This window comes from Bipolaris sorokiniana, assembly GCF_000338995.1.
Source record: "Bipolaris sorokiniana ND90Pr unplaced genomic scaffold COCSAscaffold_15, whole genome shotgun sequence".
NCBI lineage: Eukaryota > Fungi > Ascomycota > Dothideomycetes > Pleosporales > Pleosporaceae > Bipolaris > Bipolaris sorokiniana.
In genome coordinates this window covers 858188-880531 of record NW_006911909.1, presented here as the reverse complement: position 1 = coordinate 880531, position 22344 = coordinate 858188, and the positions used below count along the sequence as shown (strand labels likewise).

General features: G+C 52.5%; 9 protein-coding genes across 9 annotated transcripts; 4 read left to right on the top strand and 5 right to left on the bottom strand.

Annotated features, from left to right (window-relative positions):
• Positions 1–1128: 1128 nt before the first annotated feature.
• On the bottom strand, positions 1129–2429 carry COCSADRAFT_40576 (uncharacterized protein). The gene is made up of 3 exons (XM_007705934.1): positions 2281–2429; positions 2038–2224; positions 1129–1969 (listed from the first exon to the last, which is right to left on the bottom strand). Exons 1-3 carry the CDS (start codon positions 2365–2367, stop codon positions 1593–1595), a joined length of 651 nt encoding a protein of 216 aa, XP_007704124.1. The 5' UTR covers positions 2368–2429; the 3' UTR covers positions 1129–1592.
• A 189-nt stretch (positions 2430–2618) lies between these two features.
• On the top strand, positions 2619–3629 carry COCSADRAFT_164278 (uncharacterized protein; the record flags this gene model as incomplete). The annotated part of the gene is made up of 1 exon (XM_007706161.1): positions 2619–3629. One exon carries the CDS (start codon positions 2619–2621, stop codon positions 3627–3629), a length of 1011 nt encoding a protein of 336 aa, XP_007704351.1.
• Positions 3630–3666: 37 nt separating this feature from the next.
• COCSADRAFT_100470 (uncharacterized protein) lies at positions 3667–4729 on the bottom strand (the record flags this gene model as incomplete). Its single annotated transcript, XM_007706160.1, has 2 exons — positions 3667–4482; positions 4532–4729. The coding sequence occupies 2 exons, from the start codon at positions 4727–4729 to the stop codon at positions 3667–3669; spliced, it is 1014 nt and encodes a 337-aa protein (XP_007704350.1).
• Positions 4730–5567: 838 nt separating this feature from the next.
• On the top strand, positions 5568–6686 carry COCSADRAFT_100383 (uncharacterized protein; the record flags this gene model as incomplete). The annotated part of the gene is made up of 1 exon (XM_007706159.1): positions 5568–6686. One exon carries the CDS (start codon positions 5568–5570, stop codon positions 6684–6686), a length of 1119 nt encoding a protein of 372 aa, XP_007704349.1.
• Positions 6687–7911: 1225 nt separating this feature from the next.
• On the top strand, positions 7912–8863 carry COCSADRAFT_346648 (uncharacterized protein). The gene has a single exon (XM_007706158.1). It carries the CDS (start codon positions 7970–7972, stop codon positions 8807–8809), a length of 840 nt encoding a protein of 279 aa, XP_007704348.1. The 5' UTR covers positions 7912–7969; the 3' UTR covers positions 8810–8863.
• A 225-nt stretch (positions 8864–9088) lies between these two features.
• COCSADRAFT_70679 (uncharacterized protein) lies at positions 9089–10728 on the bottom strand (the record flags this gene model as incomplete). Its single annotated transcript, XM_007706157.1, has 3 exons — positions 9089–9595; positions 9648–10449; positions 10517–10728. Coding segments are annotated over 3 exons (1521 nt in total), but the record flags the coding sequence as incomplete, so codon positions are not given.
• Positions 10729–10963: 235 nt separating this feature from the next.
• COCSADRAFT_40571 (uncharacterized protein) lies at positions 10964–15390 on the bottom strand. The gene is made up of 5 exons (XM_007705933.1): positions 14985–15390; positions 14511–14694; positions 14178–14451; positions 11717–14128; positions 10964–11667 (listed from the first exon to the last, which is right to left on the bottom strand). Exons 1-5 carry the CDS (start codon positions 15131–15133, stop codon positions 11459–11461), a joined length of 3228 nt encoding a protein of 1075 aa, XP_007704123.1. The 5' UTR covers positions 15134–15390; the 3' UTR covers positions 10964–11458.
• A 990-nt stretch (positions 15391–16380) lies between these two features.
• Positions 16381–19809, top strand: COCSADRAFT_249175 (uncharacterized protein). The gene is made up of 3 exons (XM_007706156.1): positions 16381–16536; positions 16609–16678; positions 16742–19809. Exons 1-3 carry the CDS (start codon positions 16468–16470, stop codon positions 19621–19623), a joined length of 3021 nt encoding a protein of 1006 aa, XP_007704346.1. The 5' UTR covers positions 16381–16467; the 3' UTR covers positions 19624–19809.
• Positions 19810–21119: 1310 nt separating this feature from the next.
• COCSADRAFT_175230 (uncharacterized protein) lies at positions 21120–22277 on the bottom strand (the record flags this gene model as incomplete). The annotated part of the gene is made up of 4 exons (XM_007706155.1): positions 21120–21566; positions 21629–22124; positions 22182–22203; positions 22256–22277. 4 exons carry the CDS (start codon positions 22275–22277, stop codon positions 21120–21122), a joined length of 987 nt encoding a protein of 328 aa, XP_007704345.1.
• Positions 22278–22344: the final 67 nt, after the last annotated feature.

Genomic DNA, 22344 nt, shown 5'->3' with positions numbered 1-22344 from the left:
CGGCCTCTTGGCGGATCACGGGGATCATGGAAATTGAACACCTACAGGCTGACGGACAAACAGACTGCCCGACGCTTGGTCGGCTCGAGTCACAGACGCAGACGTTTGCTGGCTCCGCTTAGGGTCTGGACAGCGTTGGATGCTGTGGGGTGGATTAGGTTTGGACCGAAAGATTTTCACTCAGCACCAGCCGTCATGAGAAGACGGTATGCACGAAACGGGCGGCGTTCTCAAAGCGTCAGGGCCATGGTTTGTTGTAGTACGCGTCCAGCAATCTGCCGTGTCCATGGTTCCCCACCTTGCCTCGCCCAGACGCCTCAAGAACTCTATTCCAACCACGGGCTTTTGCTGAGTGCTTAGGGCTGGGCGGCAGCCTGCGTGCGATGACTGCACGTAATGCCTTGGTCCTAGATTGCGGGGAAGAAGTGAGCCGCTCGTGTGGGGTCGGTAAAGTCATGTGCCTTGGGCAGCTGCAGAGCATCGCTGTCACTAAATTCTAGTCATAGTCGTCTGAGCGGCCCAAAGGAGAGCACGATTCAATCATCAGCATCGGGTGACTTTGGTACGTGTCTTGGAAAACACGGCACATAGTGATACCAACATTACCCCTCGCACTCGTATACTACACTATCTGTGCGTCGATGCGAGCTGTGAGGCCTTTCCAGAGGCTTATGCGCACATGATTGGCCAGACTCGAGAGAGAATGCTCGCCTGAACGGCGATCAAGGGCTTCGCACCGGCAACTTTGCCTAAGGTTACCGTATCCAGCTAGTCAACGCCCATAAAAAAACGCCCTCTGTTGGGGTTCACGACTGACACGCCGTCAGGAAGAATAGACCGGGTCGGTGCTGAATCGGATTCTTCAACGCCCACTGGGACTTAGTGGTAACAAGCGCAAGGCTTAGTCGTGTCGTCAGTGTCGTGTGCGTTCCAGACCAATACGGGCTGGGCACACTTCAACATCTCAAGTGCAAGAGAAATAGAACGCAAATCATGACCTAAGCAACTGCAAGAAGAGCCGAGATGTACAGTGTATGTGTGTAGTCAAGAGAGCGCAAGTACATCTGCAATTGTGAAGCGTGCTATGAGTTGACAAGGTCATCGCCGCGGAGCAAGCAGGAGACCGAAAGCGGGTCGCGGATCATCGTCGGTCCGTGACGCCTTAGCGCCTAGTTCTCAACTTTTCTTTCTCCAATTCCTCGCCGCAACCAACGACCGAAACATCACACCCAGAACTCTCGACACAAGCGCGAGCTTGCTGTACAACTGCGCAGCTTCATGTTCAACTGCTCCGTACAGCGCCGTCAGTCCTTACTTCTTGCGTGCACGTTTATCCTTGATATTTGACATTGGCTCTTTCGAAGACTCGGTGATTCGCTACTCCTCCACGATCACGGGTTCAATTTGTAGCCTAGAAGAAGCCAAACGATCTGCCAAGATCATCCCACTCGTGTTGCAGTGTCAGAGCGAAAGCCAGGACGACTTTGCGTCTTTTGATGGGAGACATTATTGATTTCAACACTTGTATTTGTAGAACACCACCAGAAACGTGGCATCTGCACCGGCATACGCCAAGTACAAAGGCAAAACTACTATAGTTCCTTCTTCTCTGCAGGTTTCTGATTGGCGCTGAATGCCATAGCTTCTTGCTTCTGGCGCTGCTTCTCTGCAGCCACAGGTGTCGGCTTGTGCATGATGAGTACCCATGCTGCCGCAACTGCCTCGGCAACAAGAGCAATCATACTTGCGCATGCAATACCCCATATGTTTATGCTCACACTGCCTAATGGCGCGCGTGGGAAACTAAGTATCCATTCCACGTAGTACGGAACCCAGCCCGCCGGTATCCAGAACATGGGCGATTTCGCGAACCAGAATTGTAGGACGAAGCGTAGGCCCTGCGTTCCAAGCCAGCGAAGGGTCGAGACGGCAGACGTGAAAGCCGAGTGATGCGAGCGCAAGGAGCCATCTGGAGCAAAGCACGTCAGTAAGCACACGTGGGTTGGACAAAATCCTGCTCAGCCGACTGCAACGTACCCAGTTTCTGATACTCGGCCACAGCCTTGTTGTGTTGTCTGTCAAGTTTTGCCCATTTGGAGAAGTTGTCCTGAGGCGACGTGTTCCCCAACTCGCGCTTGAGCTGAACAATCTCCTTCTTCAGAATTTGGCATCGCTTTGCAGAGCCTGAACTGGGTGTCGGTAGCTTATTGTAAAGTATCCATAACTGGAGCCTTGTCAGCACCGGGTCCTCCCGTGTTTGCAATCCAAGGCGGGGCTTACCAGCTCGTTGACGGTGTTTTTGCCAACCGTGTTGATGACATGGAGCAGCAGCTGGAGGATGAAGACTACCAGGAGAAGCGACGGCATGGTTGGAGGCGGTGGAGAGGAATCGCTATGTGGGGTGCTCTCATCGCATGGTGTTGTGTCCTGATGAGCGAAAAGCCGTTATGTCATACGGTGGAATTTAGTAGTGACAAGCTAGAGCAGTGGACCGTGCGTAGCCATGCTTCCTGCACTTGCCTGTCAACTCTTCTTACCTCCTTAGCTCAACAACTCAATCTCACCTCCAGTCAACACCAAGATTGACCAGACGAATCAATGTGTTCAAGCTCTGCACGATGGACTCAGAAGTTTCCGAGAGATCCCAATTACAAAAACTGGCTTATACATCATTGACCGAGTACTTCCAAGAGCATGACAACGAAGTCATTGAAATCGCAATTCTCCCTCCATCCGTACAGCCACCAGATGGTGTCTTGATACAAGAAGGTTCATCACTTGGGATATCAAAGAAAGCCCTTATCTTGGCTTACATGGAAGCACGTGGACTATTCTTCGGGAAGAGGCAGAGTAATGATCCTTCTACAATAAATCAGACAATACAGGCGACAGAGATTATCCTTCTCTTTGACCCCGAACATATCACTGCTGCAAATTACCGTAAGCGTGTGCTTGCCCAGCTGCAAGATGAACACGGACTCCACGCTGGGAATATATTTCACAAGGCTTTACTACGAGAGCTTTATTTTCTGGACAGCGTCCTCACATCTCCGCTCCATCGTCAGTCAAAGTCACCGACCCTATGGTATCACCGCTCCCGCATTGTAGACTCCCTTATACTTTTCGGTCTGACAGACACATTGGATGGTCAGAAGGTGGTCTTTTGGAACAACGAGCTCGAGGCTGTATGCAAATCTGGGGAGCAACATCCTAGGAATTATCATGCTTGGCAGTATGCTCGTAGATTGGTCCAAAAAGCCCATGGTTTTGGGTCAGATGACCAATTTGCTCCACTCGTCAAAAAATGGTGTTGCAGACACCCAAGCGACATATCTGGTTGGTCTTTTCTTTTGTACTTGATGCCTCGATTAGCGCCATCACTGAGGCAAGAGCTGGTGAGGGATGTGCTGGATTACGCCATTAAGTTCAGCATCGAGAATGAGTCACTATGGGTTTTTATTCGCACAGCTCTCGCACAAGACATGCCCAGCGTGGATCACTCGATAGTCTATCAGCACCTTCAAGATTATGTTAAAATCTTGACAAACGACGAAAGACCACAAAATGAAGCCCACACCGCTTCTAATGCTCTCAAATGGATCGACACTTATGGACAACATATCGGATGATCACAAAGAGTTGTTGATTATCAGTATTGTTTGATTCCTATATTGAAGCTATGATTACTGCCACTACACCCTTCGCATTCACCCATAATTGGCTCTTCTCGCGTCTCTTGAGATGGCTTCGTATTATGGTAGTGCTTTTGAAACCATCAGTGACGTGTCTCCACAAGCAATCCAATGGGTGTTTCATGGTCCATATCGTTGGACTATGTGTCTCCGTTTCGCCCACTGTATCTTTTAGGGCTTCTGAAATAGAATTGCTTCGACGTTCATACCTATCGACTCGCGATTGAAGGTCTGACGGAGAATTACAAGCCTCTGAATATCTAAACGATGTTGCAGACCAAACATCTGATTCTGAGAACCTCCGACCATTGACTATTCGAACATCATCTGCTGATACCCAAGTGGGCTCCGAGATCGATCTTTGCAGTGCAGGCATCATATCTGCAACATCAGACCTCACATATGTGCTCTCCAGAGCTTGCAAGGAAAGTGTTTGATGCTGCGCACCGGGTTCGTATGTGGTGAGGATGGCGCATTTGGCCAACAACCGCGTTGTCGACTCACCATCGAAATAAAACTGTTTGATGTCCGGGGTATCTGGATTTGTGTACTCTTTCAAGAGCGACCAGTCGATTTTGTAAACGTTCCGGATGTTTACGTGCGAATCCAATTGCAGTCGAGCGCTGTTGGCTAATTGCAGAGTTGAAGATCGTTTTTTCGTCTTTCTTAAACCTGTGTGTGAATGATCTGGCGATGAAGCTATTGGTAGATAAGAGGTGTGCAGGCTCATATGGAACTCGTTTGACTTGTTATATAGGTCGCCAAGCGTTCTTCGTTGCCGTGAGGTGATCTTCGGCATGTTAGCGGCATCTACGAATTACAATGAACATGTTTCTCACAATTTGAAAATGAGCTATGTGGTTGTCCTCTGTAGGCCTCGAAACTATAACAACTGGATGCCCATAGATGCCTTCAAAAATGCCTGCGCCATGTGCTCTCTTCACCGCCTGCCTCGGCAAGTCCTCCTCTGCTGGTAACCAAAATATTCTCCCTTGGACTACATCAACGTCCTTTACTGTTACTTGGTTGTTCGGCATTGTCCAGGATACGGGTTTTTGTAATGTTGTCATGGTAAAAGGATTTGTAATGATGCGACTGCTTATATTGGCGAATGTCCCAATTTATAAGTGCAGATGTCAGTTGGACTTGCACATGCAGTCATGGCGATATGAGCCACGCTGCAATCAAGAGCATTACGCGTGCCTGAGCCTCATTGGACCGTCTAAGCAGAGCGCTCATTCCGCACGATCCTGGGAATGGCTTTGCTTATTTGATTAGCAGAAACGCTCGGCTGAGCTTGATTTGACAGTTGTGCGTTAATACCGCCGGCGTACGGCAAAACAGGCGCATGGATGATCGCGTCACCCGCTCAGCCAGCGACAATAATAGGAGCTTACAGAAGTGGCAGGGTTAAGGGTGGCTGAGCGCGGCAGCATGCGATGTGATTGGCCGAGATGGAGGTTGAACATCGCTCGGTGAGATAACTTCGATCACATATACGCGCGGCCTTTCTTCAGAAAGTGGCTTTTGTCGAGTCTTTGACCAACACATGTTGAGGCTTGTAATTCCGCAAGGCACAAAGCCATGATAACCGCAATTCACCTTGCCCTACTTGGGCCAGAGTGATGTATGATCACTAGATAGCTTTATTAATCAGGAGCCGTGAATGGGCACTAAACCTTTATGAGAGATGTGCCAGTCAAATGGCTCACAGGAATTGCATACCCTTGGTGTGAACTCCCCACGTTCACAGCTCATGTATTTACGCTACAACATCCGGGGTAAGCAACGGCTGCTACCGTCTAGCCGCATACCCCGGCAGCATCTCTTCTGGAAACCCTAAGTCACGCATGTTAGGGACGCTTCCAAAATATAATGGACCCACGGCCGAACCATGTATATGAGAGCCTCTCAGCAAGAGAGGCAATCCGCATTCTGATATTGTACCCCACAATTGACTTCCAAGCACCACTCGAAGCCCACTTCGAGTACAACAGTAAAGAATTACCCCGTGATACCACAATCTCTTGTCAGGGCTTCGATGCTGTATCATACTGTTGGGGTGACCCCAAGTTTACTCACTTTATCTACTTCAAGAACTTCACCCGTGGACGCATACCTTCACTCGTTATTACGGCAAAAGTCGACTCCATGTTACGCCATTTGCGAAAACCTCACAAAGAGCGTCGTCTCTGGATCGACGCTATATGTATCAATCAAGCCGACACGGAAGAGAAGACGCTTCAAGTGCCCCTGATGCGCAGCATCTATAGAGCTACCTTGAAAGTCCATGTCTGGCTCGGCGCTGGGGGGAAATTCGACGCACAGGCAGCTTTCACGCACTTGAAGAGGATTGTTGTTGCCGATGAGCTAGAGAAAGAAACTGTATCCTTCCCAAATCAGTTTCGTAAAGACTGTGCAGCTACGCAGTCAACCTTACAACAATTGTTCCTCAACCCTTGGTTTACGCGGCGTTGGGTCCTGCAAGAAATTACCCTTGCCCATGAGATCACAGTGCACTACGGATATGACAAGATTTCATGGAACTGGTTCGCAAAGGGTACCTCGCTTCTACCAGAATTAGACGAGCGACACAAGACTCAAGCTCGATGCGCCAGTTACCAGCCTTACATAGTGGCCAAGAAGGCTATTGAGACTTCGTTGAAACGCGATTCATGGCTCCCAGATTTGCTCCTGGAGCACATATTTGCAAAATGCAGCGATCCAAGAGATCGGTTTTTCGCTCTGTATGGTATATTGGGCCGCAACTACAGTGGCTCAGAAACGGCGGTAGGGAGATATGATCAGAGATACTCGTCGTCCCACCTCCATATACTTCCGGAAGTCGATTACACCAAAATCTGGGTAGAGACATACAAGCGCCTGGCAGAAAACATGATACAGTTGCAGCGGAGCGAGTTCTGGTACCATCTCCAAATTTTCGGATCTATTCGCGAAGATGAGCTGATGGCCCCGTCGTGGGTGCCAGACTGAAGACAAGCAAACATATTCATTCAGCCGCGTTCGTTGTATCCAGAAATGGACCTTGGAGCACTTGTAGATTCACCGAATGGTCGTTGCCTCGAACTCTCTGGTTGGCTCTGTGGGTCTGTCATCAAAGTCTGGAATGTATCACTGCAGAACCAGTCACATCCTGCCGATATTGTCCCTGATATTGGGGTGCGACAACACTCTGTGGACGGAGAACTAGCATTGCAGACTCAAGAGCGACTGAGACAAAATCTAGCATGTCTTCTCTTACTAGCAGCCAACTTCATCAATCAGAAAGATCTTTATGCGGATGACTTGGAACCCTACTAGTGGGCCTTGCTAGATATGGAAACTTCACAGTTGTTTCAATCTACCTTAATGGACTGGCTGAACGAGCCGTACTCTTCATTCGCTCATAACTGGCCCAATAACCTATCGCGTATCGTGAACAGCGTCTTGGCGCAGAGCCGAGTTGTTCGAACAATGCGCAAAGCTAACAACTTTGACCTTTCCTATGGGGCATTGGGAGTCACACCCGTGGATATTGAGGTTGGGGACGTGGTATTTCACTGTTCCGCAAGACATACCATGGTGGAATGGGAGTACTAATGGGACCTCAAGCTAGTGCTGCGACCAACTTTATATGATGGCTTCGAAAATGCGTTCAAGTTTGTGGGGTTCTGCTTCCTCAGAGAAGACGACATGCTTATCGAACAAGAATACCGGACTATGTTTTCTGAAAGATGTGTAGTCCTAGTGTAATGGCGATTAAGAGGGATGGTTAAGGTGGAAGTATTCTATCTTTCTCTGCGGAAAATGCTCCCGTCCACATAGAGTGACTACTTATCTTGCACGATATTCAAAATCCAAACAACCAACCGCCATTTCGGGCAGTTTACTAAGCACCTAAGCCTCTTGGCTGCATTAGAAAGAGTAATCAAGGGCGCGCTGGGAACAAATGAATGCACCAAGACTGATTATATGAGCTAGAACCCTTGTTTCCTTGAAAAGGCGCAAATCAAGTGTTCTACCGAATGTTTACTCAACATCCGAAGCCCACACATCAAAGTACACCACTTTGGAAAGAAACTCGGCAAACACCAGCTTACTTCCATGTAAGAGTATCACGAGCAGTCAGTTTTTGTAAGCTACAAGGATAAGTAATCACCATCGCGATACTACACATAAGAACAGGTATCCATATTCGAAAAAGACAAGTTCACAACTACAACTATCTGCACCATTTTATCCCTAATAACCTCAATACATATCCCAGATCCTCAACAATGTCCGCCCAGACAGCCCTAACCCACTACATAGATGTCAAAGGCACAACCCTTGCCTACCGCCGCTTCGGCACACCCTCACCCTTCCCTCTACTCTGGATAACCCACTTCCGCGGGACAATGGATCTCATCGACACCCTCCTCCTCAACAGCATCGCATCTACGCGTTCCCTAATTCTCCTCGACAACTCCGGCTGCGGCCACAGTTCCGGCACCATCCAGCCCACCATCGGCGGCGCCGCCGCCACAATCGCTGATTTCCTCTCCGCCATCAACGTTAGCAAAGTAGACGTCCTAGGTTTCTCCATGGGAGGCTTCACAGCTCAAGTCCTTACACTGGAGTATCCGCAGCTAGTACGGAAACTTGTGCTCGCAGGCACGCAATCAGCGTATACAACTGGATTCGTGGCGCCAGACCCCAATGTCATGATTAAGGCGAGTCAGCCAGATCCAACGCTAGATACTATGCTCGATCTCTTCTTCTACCCCTCTGAAACGAGTCGTGCGCTGGGCGCAGCATGGTGGCACCGGCTCCTCGAGCGCCATGTCGACGGTGAGCAACGCACGACGTTTGTCGATGAAGCTGGGGCACAAGTGCAGAATGCAGCGATCGCAGCATTTGTGAGTGACGCGGCGTTTTTCCAGCGGATGGAGGAGTTGGACATGGAGGTGCTGGTTACGAATGGGAAAACGGATATTATGACGCCGACACCGAATAGCTGGCTTATGCAGCAGAAGATGAAGAAGGCGGAGCTGTATATTTTTAAGGATTCCGGACATGGGCATTTGTATCAGTTTCCAGAGAAGTATGCGAGGTTGTTGGATTTGTTTTTGGAATAGATTGTGGTCAGGAGGGCACTGTGGTGAATCGATGAGCACTCGGGTTGTTACAAAAACATGTCGTAAGAATTACTGCTTGAATACTCTTGATTCTATGTCATCTAAAACGCCTCCTCTATATCACCGCCTCCTTTCCCTCTCTTGTTCCCTCTTCCGTTCCTCAAATCCCCTCACACTCTCCCTAACCCCAAAACCTTCCCTCAACAACCCTCCTACATCCTCAAGTCCCAACCCCGCCGTCTCAGGGTAAATCCTCCAGACTGTGCCCCACGCAACCCCGCAAACAACCGCATACACAGCAAACGTACCCGCAGGACTAAAAAGATGCAGCATAGGCAAAAACGTAAGACCAACCAGCGTATTCGAGCCCCAGTTCGTCGCAGTCGAAATACCCGATCCCAGCGAACGGACGGATAAAGGAAAAAGCTCGGATTGCTGCCAAGGTACATTTCCCATACCGATCGCATAACCAGCTACATATGTAATCATGGATACAAGAATAATAAGAGGCCATGTTTTCGTTGCCGCATCGTTGTTGAAGACTGTTTCTTCTTCGGCAGCAGCGGGCAGGTCGACGTAGATGAATGCTATGGCGCAGAGGATGAGGCCGAGGATCATGATTGCGATGGAGTAGAGGAGGATGCGCCGGCGGCCGATGCGGTCGATGAAGTGGAAGGCAACGAGAGTGAAGAGGAAGTTTGTGAGGGCGATGGAGAGCGAGGTTAGGGTTGGGGAGGAGAAGCCTACCATGCGGAAGATTGTGGCGGAGAAGTACATGAGGGAGTTCTGGGGGCGTGGTTAGTATACAGGGGAGTTTGAGGATAAGAGGGATACTTACGAAACCGCATAATTGTTGGAAGCCTTGGAGCATGCAAGCGATTATCAATGCCCTTCGGTTTCCTCCAATGACAATCAGTTGAGACAAGTTGTCTTGCGCTCTTTCTACTTTTGCTCTCCAGCCAGACTTGGCAGACTCGGGCATACCCCGTAAACCAGCTGCATCTTCTTCCTCTTCAATCTCCCTCTCCACACGCCTCAACACAGCGCCCACCAACTTGGCTCCACCCTCCTCACTCTTATACACCCTCCCCAGCACCGCTCTCGCCTGCTGCACCCTTCCAGCCTTAACCAAATACCGCGGCGTCTCCGGCAAAAAGAACAACATGACAAACTGCACTGCCGCCGGTAATGCCCCCAACCCAACCATCCACCTCCACCCATGCACCCGCTGCGAAAAAAGCCACCCAACAACATACGCCACAACCTGCCCGCCCGTCACCAACAAACTACTCACAACCACCAACCTGCCCCGAAACGGACTCGGACTCAGCTCCGAAATATACAGCGGCACAACAAACGACGCGCTCCCCACCGCAGCCCCAACAATCGACCTGCCCACGATCATCCCGCCCACACTACTCGTCCAGGCCTGACATAGCGCACCAAGTACAAACAACACGTCTGCTACGAAAATCACTGTCCGGCGCCCGTACGAATCCGCCAGCACGCCCGTAAGCGGCGAGGCCAGCAGCGCGAAAAACGAAGTACACGATGTTATTAAGCTCTTATCGAGAGTAGTGAGCGGGCGGGAGGAGAGATCAGTGTCGATGGAGACGAGGGTCGAGGATATGACGCCGGTGCTACGGGAAAGAATTAGTCTTGGGGAGTGTGATAGAAAAGTGTAGAGAGATTCATGAGAAAACATACTCGTAGCCAAATAACAGACCGCTGACGCCGGCGCATATGGTTAGGATCCAGATGAAGAGACCGGGAGATACAAGGGCGCTCTCGTCGACTTCGTCGTCGTCGTGTGTCTCGGTGTCGTCATTGTTGTCGCTGGTGTATGGGTTGCGCGTGGCGGGAGGGAAGTCATGGTGGGTATTACTGGGGATCAGTGGTTCGGCGGCGGTGTCGTTCATGCTGCTCAGTTCGAAGTCTTCATGAGGAACCGGCATGCAGTACGGAGCGACATGAAGTAGTCAGTATAAGGAACGGTAAGTCTGGCGAGCAGATGCCGTCCGTCTGGGGTAGTGTCGGAACAACGGCGGGAGTGTGGACCCTGGATGCACGCTAGAGGGTGGGTCCGTGTACCTGCTGATAGATCCTTGTCACCTGCATATCTGCATTTAGATCAGATAGACTTCCTTGAAAGGAAAGCTGATGGATTAATATTAAAGCTAGTTGCATTGATGTGCTGATTGGAAACCATGTCTTGGAGAAAACATGCTCTGCTAGCTACCGCCACCACACCTCCCCTTGCCCCGCCCCCTCCACTTCGCTGTTCGATCATCTCCCTCCCTCGTAGTCGGAAAAGCCAAAGCACCCCTCTCGGCTCTCCCATAGTGCTTTGTGGTCGCATTCAAGATAGTGAACTGTGGTAGTTTCCCACCCACTGTGTCCTGTCTCGCCCCGCACATCCATAGCCAGCAAAGCCATTGCCCACACCGTAATCCTTTTGTGCACCCTCCATGCCCTGTCAACGCCGGTCGCTATGCGTCAAGCCACTCATTAGAGAGAATATCGACCCACCCACGCTAATCGCATAGCAAAATAAGTAAAACAAGTGTGGGAAGCATCTCGTAGAGCTCAAGCAGCAACTTTCGGGAGATGTCGCTAGAGTTAAGATGCGAAGCTTCATCTTGGAGACTTTCATTTGGCTTCGTTGACAGCTTCCGGACCATGGTTAGCGGGGCCAGCCGGTGGGACCTGGGGCCCTGTCGAATGCTGCTGCATCATGGGTTGGGAGTAGCTTGCACTTGGTGTACCACGATGTTGTTGGGGGAACTGAGGATGCTGCTGGGGCGAGCCGTAATGTCCACCCTGGTATGGCTGTTGGTAAGGTCCTCGCATCGGAGCCACTGCAGGCATGTTAGCTTTGTAACGTGATTCTTCCATCAGTTAACTTACTAGACCCTGGCTGCATCTGGTACATTTGAGGTGCTGGTGCCCCGGGCTGCATGTACATCATGTGAGGTTGCTGGTGGTGACCTTGTTGTGAGCCTTGGTGGCTCATCATTGGAGCACCTGGTCTCGGACTTGGGAACCCATTGGCACCAGGCCCAGGCATGTGGCCGGGATATTGTGGGTATGCAGGTCCAGGAGCCGGAGAGTACATTTGCATTTGAGGGTTACCTGGCATTCCCATATAAGGCCCATTTGAAGGCTGGTTCGTCATCATCTGCCCTCCCATTGCTGGGCCAGGGGGTTGGATGAACTGTCCGCCTTGCGCGTTACGCATAGGCACATGCTGAACATTAGGGCTCATACCGTATTGAGGAATTTGGACAGGCTGAGGATAGCCTGGCATTTGCTGGGGTTGTGCTCCATACATGAAAGGTGCCATGGGCCGCGGTGAAGGCTGGACTGATGACTGCGAGTGCGAGTATTGCATGTGGGGCGCCTCGAACTGGTGTGGGTTCTGGCCAATATGCGGCTGCACTGGCGGGCCTCGGGGAGTGTGCTGAGGTGTTGGGCCTTGCGGCATGCCTTGTGCACCCTGGAGATGAGGAGGGATTTGATGCGGCATGGGTCCGCTAGCCATTACGTGTTGAGGGGCTGATAACGGCGCTGCTGGAGGAGCGTGCTCGAATAGCTGCTCATACCCCTTGTTTGAATTGGATGCAGGAAAGTCCCACGTGGGGAAAGTCTTGTAAGGAGGCGCGATGTCAGAGTGCAACTTCTCACTGCCTTGTACCTCCTTTTCCAGACGTCCAACAACGTTGAAGGTTGTTGGGCCGTCCAGAGACTTTACATTTGGTCTTTGACCAATGAAGAAGTTGGTGACAGGCGGCTTGCGAACTTCTTGCCGTGATGAGTTTGGTCGAGGGCTGGAGCTGGCGCTTGGGTTTCCACCAGGCTGGAACGTGTTCGCTGCTGGGTTTGGCTTAAACTCATGTGCACGAACATTGAACCTTGACACGCTGGAAGGTGTTTGAGCGCCGCTAGAAGGCTGTGAAGAACCGGTAGGGGGCACCCGAGTGTCTTGAGATGGAATTGGCTGAGGAACGCCATTGTAGGGCACTGCACCCTGTTGTTTGTGTTGCTGATGATTCATCTGTAGACGAGTGCTGAGTAGTCCCGGGTTCCGAGGAGGGATGCTCATGTTCTGGTGCGAACCCCGCATGCTAGCTGATGCGTAGGGCTGCTGTCCCTGTCGGGGACGCTGAGCTTGTTGGCGGTCGACATTCGTGCTTGGAGAAGCCTGGGTAGGCTCAGGCTTAGCAGATGGCCGTGGGGCAGCTTTGGGGTCGGAAGTGGTGGTCGAGGGCTTCGCAGGCGGCGAAGCCTTCAACTCAAGCGCTTGTCGGTTGGCCTTGTCGACAATGGCTTGCTGCTTAGTCTCGTCCTTAGCAAGTATAGGAACCAAATCCGATGGCACTGGTGTGCTCAGCTTGAAGTTGAGCGCAAACTTCTTCAAGTCATTCAGCTTGACTGCCTTATTTTCGCGAGCGAAAGCCCTCTGGCGATCAGAGATGCGCAGTTTTTCGGCGGCTGAGAACTGCTTGAAAGAATCTAGCAGATCATGTTCCACATTGGTTGTTGCATCGTGTGGACGTCCGGCCTTGCGAGGGGGAATGGCAGCTACTGTGGACTTGATGGTACTGCTGGGCTTCTGTAGTTGCTCCGTGATGGCCTTGTGCACATCTGTTGGCTTTGATGCGGGTTTGGAAGTCTCTTTGGGGGCCTCCTTGGTGGTTTCCTTTATGCTTTCTTTGGGTGCTTCTTTGACGGCTTCCTGGACCTTGGGGGCTTCCGTTGCAGGGGCTGCTGGAGCAGCGGGACTGGCGGCACGTTGTGCAATCTGCGAACCAGGCCGTGCGACAGACGAGGAAATAATGGCAGGATCGACCGGAGCGCCGGGCACTGTTGGCTGAGCGGAAGGTGCACGGCGCGCAGGCGGGGTATACCGGTTGGGTTGACCCGTTGACAGAGTCGGAAAGTCTCGACGCACGCCACTGTACTTGTCTTCCTCGTCACCGTTGTCGTCGGCAGCAGAATATCCTCCTCGCTCCTCGCGGACGTGCGCGTTGGTTGCAGTGCTGCCTTCAATCTCCCGAGCAATCTTCTCAGCACGGGCAGCCCTCTCTGCATACTGTGGGTCGTTCTTGTTGATGGTGGTGGTGTAGAAAGTCTCATCGTAGTTGCTCTTTACACCAAACAGGCGTTCGTTGGTGGAAAACTGGTCCCATTCAGTCGTCCGTGCCGTTGACTCAAGAGTCAGGCTTGGGTCGACCTCGGACGGCTCCCATTTCTGAAGGTCACGTTCGCGGAAGGCCATCTTGCCTGAAATATCGGTGTCTGTGCGGAAGCCCGATGTTCCTTCGACAGTCAGCTTGGTGCAAGAGAAGATCGTTACCAAGACACATACCGTTCTGGCCCTTGGCGCTAGACTTGTCAAGCACCACGTTGTTGACATTGAAATCGGCAACGTCGCTCATGTCAAAGGACATGACGTGGTAATCACCCGCACCGACGTAGTCGTCGGAAACGGAGCCTGTGCCATTGGTCTGGGCATTGCTAGCGGGCATCAACTTCTTGACCATCTTGAAGACATAACGCAGCTCGCTGGGGTCCAATGAAGTGCCGGACAGCACGCCCGAGTACTTTTCACCATTCTTCAGCGTAATGATGCCCGGAAGACCCTAACCATGACCGTCAGCTGTGTTTGTCGGCTTCGGATTGAGCAGCACCCGCCACTTACAGTGAGGTTGGCCAACAGGTACATCATCCGATCGCTGAGGTGCCGCATTGGAGACGCAGTTTCGCCCGAGGGTGTCGGTGTGGGCTTAGGGGAGTTTACGAGGCCGTTGGATGGGGAAGGGTTCGTCGGTCGCTGGGTGAGGGGATTGGTACCCTGGGTCCATGCCGTTTTGGCCGGCTGCTTCCTACAAGGTGCCAAGTCAGCATTGGGCCAGGCGCAGACAGGTGCAAATGTATCGAGAATAGGGCAGGGCAAGGTGAGGCAATTGGACAGAGGACAGGGCGCGAGGGCCGTCTAGTGGACAGCGCAGTCGCACCGTGGCTCCATGTGACCGCCGACAAGTCACACGAGGATATCCCGGCGTGTGGTAGCGGTGTCGGGCGGCGGACGGGAGCGTGGGCAGATATGCAGCTGAAGAGCAGCGTACGATGGGAGTAGGCGGGCGGGCGGGGCTGTTGGAGAGGGACTAGTTACCTCTGGCTACCTTCGCTGGGGCTTCCTGGCTTTCGCTGTGCGTCGGTAGCGGCTTTGCCAGCTGTGCTCATTTTCAGTTGCCTGCCGGGAGTGGAGACGGCGTTCAGAGCATTGGAGGAGGTGCTGGTCGTGGCAGCGGCAGTGGACATGGATGGGCGAGGAGGGCGCGGGTGTTGGCGGTGCGGTAGCGTGCGTCGGTGTCGGTGTCGGTGGTTGTGGGTGGGAGAACAGAGCGACGGGCGGGGGGAGGGACAGGGCAAGCAGCTCCAACTCTCTACTTGGGTGTGGGCTGTCAGAGTTGTCGAAGTTAGCGCAGGGCACTCAATGCAATGCGGCAGCAGGCACAGAGGCAGGACGAGCAATGCGAAGGAGAGCCGGCGGCTGAGGTCGCGATGGTATAGGAGGCTGTGCCCGAATGCAGAGACAGATGTCCACGGTGAGGTGCCAAGCCTGATCGACTTATGAAACAGATGCGGCAGCTAACCACGCCTGGGGCAGCGGTGGCCGTGAATGCTGCCACCGCCAACGTTGCTACCACACGACCACACAGCCAAACGGCGTGCCCGTAAGCTTTGTCGCCTCGCTTGCTGGCCCTGTCCCCGGCTTGTTTTGGCGAGGCTACCGTGGCCATGCACAAACTCTGTCGGGTGCTTGCAACCCTCTCCCCGCCGACAAGAGCATATGGTTGTGGTGGGCGTCGTGGTCGTGGTCCAGAACCCACCACCTCCAAAGGGCCAGCGCTGCTGTCCGGCGTGCCTACACCAGACAATGCCGCTCCTGGAAGCAAATACGGGGCAAACACCTGTTCGTGACGGCTCGCCCATGCTAGAGACGCATGCCCACAATGACTACCCCAGCAGCTCCAGGGAGTAGCGCCAACGTAGGCCCGTAGTACGCCGTAGTAGTCTGCAGTGCTGCAGTGGCTGCCCAACTCATGGATGCGATGGATGCGCTACTACATACACACCCAACGGACCCTACCGACTCTTTGCGGACCTTCAGCCTCCCAGGCCGTCTCAGGCACATGGCAACGTGGTGCTCGACCTTTTTGGGATAATGCCTCTGTCCTGGTCGTGTTCTTTTCCTCGGCCTTCAGATATTTCTATTTTTGCCTTGCAGCACGGGCTCCGTATCAAAAGGCGACCAGCGACGACACAACTCCATGGTACCCTGCTATCAGGAATATCTGGCTGTGCAGATAGCCTGCCATGCCCCAATGGCAGAAGAAAAAAACCGGGTCTGCAGGGTGTGGCAGGATGGGCACGTGAATGGTCAAGCGGGCGCAAAAGAGATGTGGCGGGTGTGAGACGGCGCCACGTGCAGCCCAGCCACTCAGGCCTTGGCGGGAGCGGGCAGCCAGACGTCGGTGCACCCAACGTGCTTGCCAACACTACCGAGAGAGCGTGTCGTGCCCTCAGGCTTCGTCACTCGGCCATCCACTCTGCTGCAGCTGCTGCATACCTGCGCCCCCCTCCTCCCCATCATGGCCGAAGAGCCCTCTTCCATGCGCTCGTCCCAGGGGTCCTCATCGTCACGCCGTGCGCCCAAGAACGTACGTACTGACCCTCTCGGCATTCCGCGCCCAATAGTCCAACCGCGCCCGCTGACATGCCATGCATCCTAGCCCCAGCAGCAACTCTCGCAGATCGAGAAGTCCGTCACACATCTGCTCGTCGCCACAAAGCAACTGCTCGGTCAGTCTACGGCGCATTCAGCCCCCACCCACTTCCAATATCGCATGCGCTGACACGACCCAGAGACACTGACCCTATGGTCGCGTGGGACGGCCACCGAGAGCGAGGTCTCCGACGTCTATGTCCGTCTGGGCTATGAGTTCAACATCGCGTCGCGTGCCTTCAATGCCATTGGCGTTGACACAAACGACCTGGGAAATGTCCCGGAACTGTTGCGCGGCATACTGGAAGAGACCCTGAGCCAGGAAGCATCCCAGGCCAGCCTCGACAACTTCCTACCTCGCATACGAGACATCATAATCAACCTCCTCCATGGCCTGAAGAAGAAGCAGCAGCGGTTACGGCAGCGTACTGGAAGAGATGGTTCACTTAACGGCGGCGGTAGTCCCCGACAGGCCAGCGTCGGTAGTTCCAGTGAAGTCGAGGACGCACAGCAAGCCCGTTCAGCAAGCCAAAGACTTCCCTCGAGGGGCGAAAGTCCGTCTTTTGGTGGCCCCGGCCTCCCCCCACGCTCGTCCTCAGTAGCAGGAGGCGGCCGAGCATCGCCAAGCAAGTACGACTCACTGCCCTCGAATCCGAAATCGAACCGCTCTACGAATGCAAGCCAGCTCTCTACAGACTCGTCCATGTCGAGTAACTCTGCCCAGCAAGCGCCCGTCATCGCTCCTTACCCCTCAGACGATGCCATGCCCAAGCCGCCAGAACATGCCCCACAACCGCAACCCAACTATCCCGTCGACTTCCCGCCACCTCCACCCCCACCACAACAAGAAGATGCGCTGGCTGCATTGCAAAGAGGGGGAGAGTTAGAGCGGAGGGCTTCGCGGAGATTCTCAGCCTATCAGATCCAGAAGCATCTCGGTACAAATGGAATACCACTTCCGCCCGTTCAGAACTCGCCCATACCGAATAGGGGTCGGGATGTGCGCGAGTCTATGAATGCAGTCCGAACAAGGGCACCTACGCTGCACGGTCGGCAGCGATCAAACCAACAACCTGCCCAACAGCGACCAGCAGTGGAAACCAAATTTTCTTATGATCAGCACAACGACAGACGCATCTCTGAGGAGAGTTCTCAAGGCAAGGCACCAACCCTGTCGCCACCCCAAGAGTCTGGGGCAGAAGACAGCCCCATTCAGAAGACACCACAGGACAAGATTGGTGCGCCAAAATTCCCCGAAAATGACCAACTCGCTCTAGGCGCCACTCTCAACGGGCCATTGTCTGAACCAGCCGAAATTGCGCCTGGCTCACCAGCCAAAGACGGGAGTCCTAGGCCAGCAGCGAGCCGCCACAGTTCTTACAGAACAAAGACACCATCTCCGCAACCTTCACATTTCATTCCAGAGCAATCGCCTCAACAAGGGAAAGAACTCACTGTTTTCCTTCAGTACAAGAGCAAGATTAAGAAGTATGTGTTTGCTGATGGTTCCGAACTCTCTTCTGCTCGCCTGCAACTAGCTTTTATCGAGAAGTTCGCTTGGGACACCCACCGCTACGGCGACCTACCCGAGATTCATATTCAGGACCCAGTTTCCGGTGTACGATACGAATTGGAGGACATACGCGACATCAAGGACAGAGCGGTCCTTGTTCTGAATGTAGAGCAGCTTGATGAAGTAAAGAACCATATTGATGACAAATTTGGTGGTCTCAGCAAGTTGGTGGAGAGTATAAAGACCGTTGTTGAGGATCAGCAAGCGACTATACAACGCGTTGCAGAACGCCAGCAGCAAACTAGTAAGGAGCTCGCTGGTATATCTGCAGCGCCACTTTCTTCCAATCGCAACTCTGCTCTATTGGCTTCACGCTCCATTCCAAGTGGTGGACCTTCTGAAGGTACAGTTACGTCGGCCACCCAACTCAACGAAGTGCAGGCGCTACGTCGAGATTTAGCCGTTGTTCGCCAGACATATTCATCATTTGTTTCGGATATACAAGCGAGCATGGCGACAATACGTACAAAGGCGGGTGCCGTCAAATCTACTGCTATCAAGGTTGCGTTGCCTTCACTTGACGGTGATAGCGGTCGCGCCTACATCAACAACGGAAAGAAGGCTTTACAGGACGACTCGGAGAAGATTGTCAACAGGGTGGATGATCTCCAGGATCTTGTGGAAGATCTCAGAAAGGACGTCGTCATGCGTGGAGTTCGGCCCCTACCTCGCCAACTTGAGACTACAGCCAAAGATCTGTCAATGGCCACTGCAGAGCTCAAGAAGTTGCAGGACGTTCTGGCTAAGGAGAAGCCACTATGGACCAAGATTTGGGAGCAAGAGCTGCAGACTGTCTGTGAGGAGCGAGACATGCTTACTATGCAAGAAGAACTCGCGGCCGATTTGCAAGACGATCTTGAGAAGGCGGCCCAGACGCTGGAGCTGGTTGAACAGGCGACGAAGCAGCAGAACCTTGAAAGCGAGAAGGAGAATGGCAAGGGCATGCGCTCTGCGAGCGGTCGCAGCATGCTCAATGCAGTTGCTGCGGACAAGGTCATCGACCCCCGGCAAGCTCGTGATGGCGTCCTGGGCGAGGTCAAGGCTCTGCAACCAAATCACGAAGGCAGACTGGAAGCCATCGAGCGAGCTGAAAAGGCGCGTCAACGCGATCTCGCGACAAGAAACGACGACGAGTTTAAGCGCGAACTGGGCAATTTTGTTGAAGAAGGAAAGCTGAAGAAGAGTGGTGGCGTGGAAGAAACAGAGCGTCTGCGCAAAGCAAAGGACGAGCGAGCCCGCAAGGAGAACTTTGAGCGCGAGGCTGCACGCCAAAGAGCAAAGGCAGAGAAGCAGGCGAGGGAAGCTGAGGCCGCTGCAGCTGCTGCCGCTGCCGCTGCTGCCGCCCCCCCTGAGGGAGATGGCGCTGAAGGACAGAACGGACAGGCTGAAGCTGATGCTGCACCAGAGAACCCAGAGGAAGCTAAGAGAGATGAAGGTGGTCCCGCCTAGGCAATGGCTACTTTCCATCTTCATTCTTAGCCCTACCTTTTCAGGTATCTTACACAAAGAGCTGATATCTCTGGGTTTCTAGATCTGCCACAAAGCCGCTCTTCAACCTGGCCTTGCATGCAACCCTATTACGTTCCGCTATCCATGCAGATGAGATATACAGAGACTACGGCTTCAGATCTTCTTATGACGCCAGGAGCGTCCTTACCTCCACCTCCACCTCCACATATACCTTTATCTTCTACCACTATGTCACGCTTCGATCCCTCGCCATGTATCCCCATGACGAGATGAGCAAGAAGCGAAACCACTGCGCCGCCCCGATACCCCATATTCTTGCCAGACCCACCACCAGCCTCCGTGCCAGGAGGAATGTTAGATACTATACCAACAACTACACTTTTACCTTGCCCTTCTTCTTCTTCTTCTCCTTCTTCCTCGCCGAATCTCTCGTCGCCGTTTCCTTGTCCTCTTCCGCCTTATCGCAGTGCTAGTACTGCTACTGTTATCCAACATGACGACGCGCCCCTGTATCTTCAGGCCAGAGTACCGGTCTCCAATATGAGAAGCGATGATGTAGCAGAGCATCACAACGAAACATCCAGCACGCTTTCTTCTTCTACCCTGAGTGTGTCCGGCAAGAACTTATCGTCTTGGTTCTCGGCTTTGATACGCAAATAAGATGTGTCGTTGTAATGGACCGGATACTGGTTTACTGTTCCATAGTTTTCGGTTGCGGCAGGAGGGGGGAAGAGGAAGAGTAGGAGTCATGAATGGTGAGTCGTGGGTGGTAGTACCCTATGGGGCATCAGGAAATGAATTATGGATTAAAGAATTTTACGTGTTATGCTCAAGGATTGCTGTGTTTGTATGAGGAAATTAGCCGAGGCATTTGTATAGGCGTTGTATTTGCTTGTTTTTTTCCCTTGTCTCTCTTTCTTTGGTTGTTTTGGCAGCGAACGTCAATCGTCCCCCTTCGTGTTATTGTTACCAGTAGTCAGTCGTCATGGTTCTTTTGTATCTCTATGATAGAAGAGTAAAGGGAAATCATGCATAGCGATCATGGCGTTGGGTGTAAATGGGATCAATTTTATCATGCGATTAAGAGCGAAAAGATTTGTTCAAGGAGCGAACTAGAGGGAAATTAGTGTTATGATTCACTAAGTACTGACTACAACGATGTTTCGTCGTTGCATTTGTCAGCCTTCCATCTTCATCTGTATACTATGCAACAATGATTTGTATCCTCACGTCTCCATGATACAGCGTGCCGCTCAAACAGACACCTGTGTATATGACCTGATAATCACTTCCCAGACCTTGATGATTAAGAACCCCCCCCTCTTTATTTCGCCATAGATGCCCATCTAATGTTTGACTAATTACCTTCCCGTTGCTGAGTATCATTTCCCGCCAAAACGCCAACGCTGATGCAAATACATGGATTCATGCATATATAATTCACTAATCTTACTTACCGAGTGAAGTCGTGATTCCTAATTACCAACAGCAGTGTCGTTCAAGGCCACACAAACAGCCCCGCGATGATGTCCGTTGTATTGCCGAATAATGCTTTGACTACCTAGTTCCCACAACCGTGCATAGTGGTCGGAACAGGCAGTGACCAGATACGCGCTATCGGCCGAGAAGGCACAATCCCAGACCCATCTCTGGTGGCCGTGTAGTGTAGTCTCGAGCGGGAAAGCCGCAGGGTCGCGTTCGCTGGCCGACGGGAGATTGTCGTTGGGCGTGACGTTATGGGGAGCTGAGGTATCAACAGACCAAATGCGGGCTGTGTGGTCGGCGGAGCAAGTGGCTAGATGGCGGACATCGGGGGAGAGGAGAACGCGAGTGATGTAAGTAGTGTGTGCGACGAACTTGCAAATAGGCAGGATAGATGTAGTGTCGCTACGTTGAATCATTCGCCAGACATAAACATTGCCCTGTTGCTCTTGTCAGAATCCATTCCTAGGGTTTCCGCTCTTTGAGAAATAGGCAAACCCACAGCGTTATTTCCAGCACAAACCATGCTGCCATCGCTGGCAACAGTCACGCTTGCGACACTGACATCGTCTTCGGGAATGAGCTGATGAGAGCACTTGTTCTCGCCGAGGTCCCAGATCCTTACGTTGCCGCCGCGATCGCAACTGATCAATTCTCCCTGGTTTGGGTGAATGACCACATCGTTGACCGGAACACCGTGGGTGTAGTTGCGCTGGACATTGCCTGACCGTGTATCCCAAATCTTAACAGTGCCATCTTCCGATGAAGTGACTAACCACTTGGATTCACAGTGAAACGCGACACCGGTAATGTTCGAAGTATGGCCGTCAAAGGTAAGGATCGCATTCGGGTTGGTCGATTTGATGTCGTACAACTTTACAGTGTGATGGCCGGCAGCAGCGAGGTAGCGCTTGTCAGGCGATATGCAAAGACGATTGACTTGCGAGTCTGGGTGAGGAATGGTGCGGGAGCAGATTCCAGACAGCGCTTCCCAGAATCTGACGTTGAGCTGTCAGTATAGATTGCGAACGACGCGAGTTCAAATGTATACGGACCGAATAGTGTGGTCGTAACCAGCTATTCAAGGAGTTAGTGTTATTCTTCAGAGCTTCGTAGCACTTCCACGTACCAGTGCAGAGAATGACTGACATGATGAGCAGTCAACGCGGAGATATTTCTGGGCTGCCCGGCTCGTGTCTGTATGTCGAACAACACAAG

Bases quoted from the DNA above. Each gene is read 5' to 3' on its own strand.
- COCSADRAFT_40571 (XM_007705933.1), bottom strand. From the start codon at position 15,133: ATGTCCACTGCCGCTGCCACGACCAGCACCTCCTCCAATGCTCTGAAC. The intron at 14,695-14,984 runs GTAACTAGTCCC...GGCACCTTGTAG, and splicing joins CCCAGCGAAGGTAGCCAGAG to GAAGCAGCCGGCCAAAACGG. The intron at 11,668-11,716 runs GTAAGTTAACTG...ACATGCCTGCAG, and splicing joins CCAGATGCAGCCAGGGTCTA to TGGCTCCGATGCGAGGACCT.
- COCSADRAFT_346648 (XM_007706158.1), top strand. From the start codon at position 7,970: ATGTCCGCCCAGACAGCCCTAACCCACTACATAGATGTCAAAGGCACA.
- COCSADRAFT_40576 (XM_007705934.1), bottom strand. From the start codon at position 2,367: ATGCCGTCGCTTCTCCTGGTAGTCTTCATCCTCCAGCTGCTGCTCCAT. The intron at 2,225-2,280 runs GTAAGCCCCGCC...ACAAGGCTCCAG, and splicing joins AAAACACCGTCAACGAGCTG to TTATGGATACTTTACAATAA. The intron at 1,970-2,037 runs GTACGTTGCAGT...GCTTTGCTCCAG, and splicing joins GGCCGAGTATCAGAAACTGG to ATGGCTCCTTGCGCTCGCAT.
- COCSADRAFT_249175 (XM_007706156.1), top strand. From the start codon at position 16,468: ATGGCCGAAGAGCCCTCTTCCATGCGCTCGTCCCAGGGGTCCTCATCG. The intron at 16,537-16,608 runs GTACGTACTGAC...CATGCATCCTAG, and splicing joins CACGCCGTGCGCCCAAGAAC to CCCCAGCAGCAACTCTCGCA. The intron at 16,679-16,741 runs GTCAGTCTACGG...GACACGACCCAG, and splicing joins CGCCACAAAGCAACTGCTCG to AGACACTGACCCTATGGTCG.